Source organism: Neovison vison, chromosome 6 (assembly GCF_020171115.1).
Source record: "Neovison vison isolate M4711 chromosome 6, ASM_NN_V1, whole genome shotgun sequence".
Taxonomy (NCBI): domain Eukaryota; kingdom Metazoa; phylum Chordata; class Mammalia; order Carnivora; family Mustelidae; genus Neogale; species Neogale vison.
In genome coordinates, this window is record NC_058096.1 from 147346721 (window position 1) to 147348484 (window position 1764).

General features: G+C 40.1%; 1 protein-coding gene across 1 annotated transcript; it reads left to right on the forward strand.

Annotated features, from left to right (window-relative positions):
- The first annotated feature begins 228 nt into the window (after positions 1 to 228).
- Positions 229 to 506, forward strand: LOC122910574 (small nuclear ribonucleoprotein E-like). The gene is given in 2 exon segments (XM_044255191.1): positions 229 to 253; positions 256 to 506. Coding segments are annotated over 2 exon segments (276 nt in total).
- Positions 507 to 1764: the final 1258 nt, after the last annotated feature.

The following is a 1764-nucleotide window of genomic DNA, read 5'->3' on the forward strand; positions in this document are numbered from 1 at the left end:
TGGAGCTTTTGATAGGATGCAGATTCTGCTTCAGTAACTCTAGGGTGGGATTTGAGATTCTGGCTCCCAGGTAATCCTAATGCTTCTGGTCTAGGACTACACTTTGAATAGTGAGGTAGTAAAAAAACCAATGTGCCTCCTGGCTTAATCTAAAATTACATTTGGCCTCTCTTCCAAGACCGAGAGAAGATCCATACCTAAAAGATCTTTACAAAGTCGGCTTCCATCATGGTGTACCGTGGCCAGGGCCAAAAGTGCAGAAGGTGATCATTTAGCCCATCAACCTTATCTTCAGAGACTTGCAGAACAGATCTCGAATTCAGGTGTGGCTTTATGAGCAAGTGAACATGTGGATAGAGGGCTGTATCATTGGTCTTGATGAGTACATGAACCTCATGTTAGATGATGTTGAAGAGATTCATTCTGAAACAAAGTCAAGAAAACAACTGGGTCAGATCATACTAAAAGGAGTTAATATTACCCTGCTCCAAAGTGTCTCCAGCTAGAAATGATCAATAAAGTGAGAAATTCTTGAGAAGGCCATGTAGGTTTTTTTTGTTTTTGTTTTGTTTTTTTTTAGATATCCTTTGTTGGGAGTGTAGTTCTAAAATATTTGTTTGCATTTTTTAAGAAAGATTATTTATTTATTTGACACAGAGAGAGAGAGAGATCATAAGTTGGCAGAGTGGCAGGCATAGAGAGAGGGGGAAGCAAGCTCCCCATTGAGCAGAGAGCACGATGCGGGGCTATACTCCAGAGCACCGAGACAATGACCTAAGCCAAAGGCAGAGGCTTAATCCACTGAGCCACCCAGGTGCCCCTGTTCATATTGTTTTGGTTACCTTTATGTTATTACCAGAGGACAATAAATACTCTGTGATTGTTTTTATTAAAAAAATTTAAAAAGGTCATTACTAGACCAAAGCTGAATATGTTAGTCACAAATTGTAAAGTCTTTGGATATCCCAGGGGCACCTGGGTGGCTCAGTGGGTTAAAGCCTCTGCCTTTGGCTCAGGTCATGATCCCAGAGTCCTGGGATCGAGACCCACGTCGGGCTCTCTGCTCAGCGGGGAGCCTGCTTCTCTCTCTCTCTCTCTCTGCCTGCCTCTCTGTCTGTTTGTGATCTCCGTCTGTCAAATAAAAAAATAATCATAATTAAAAAAAAAGTCTTTGGATATCCCAACATATTGCTTTAAAACAACAGAATCCAGACATATGAAAAATCAGTATGCAGTCTCTTGGTTATGATGCAAATGGTAAGGTATACTTTTTCCAATTTTCTTTTATAGAACTGCATCACGAGGAGGAGGAATGAGTTTTTATATGGATTTAGAAGGTAGGAGATGGTCCTGTATACTGACTATGGTTTAAATAACAATCCTATTGTTACCACTATTAAGACATTTTGTTTTTCCTGCACAGTCAGAAAGAAGTGTCTAAGCCTTAGGAATAAATTTACTTTCTAGAATATAGATAAATAAATCTGTAGGTAATTAGTAAAGACTTGGTAGTAGTAAGCATACCAATTCACGAGACTAGCAGTTTACTCCTAGAGTCTGTGGACAGAAAGTCATCCAGGTCTGTAGGAAGAACCGAAATCAAAAGTGCATGCAATGTGGGTTTTGCATATAGAATCCTACACAGCTGTATTACATCCTGTCATATTATGTACACATTACAGGACACAAATCCTGCTCACTTGGGAGCATGGTGCAAAGAATCTGAAAAGAGGCAGCCACTGGCCTTATACACTTAGTCCCATG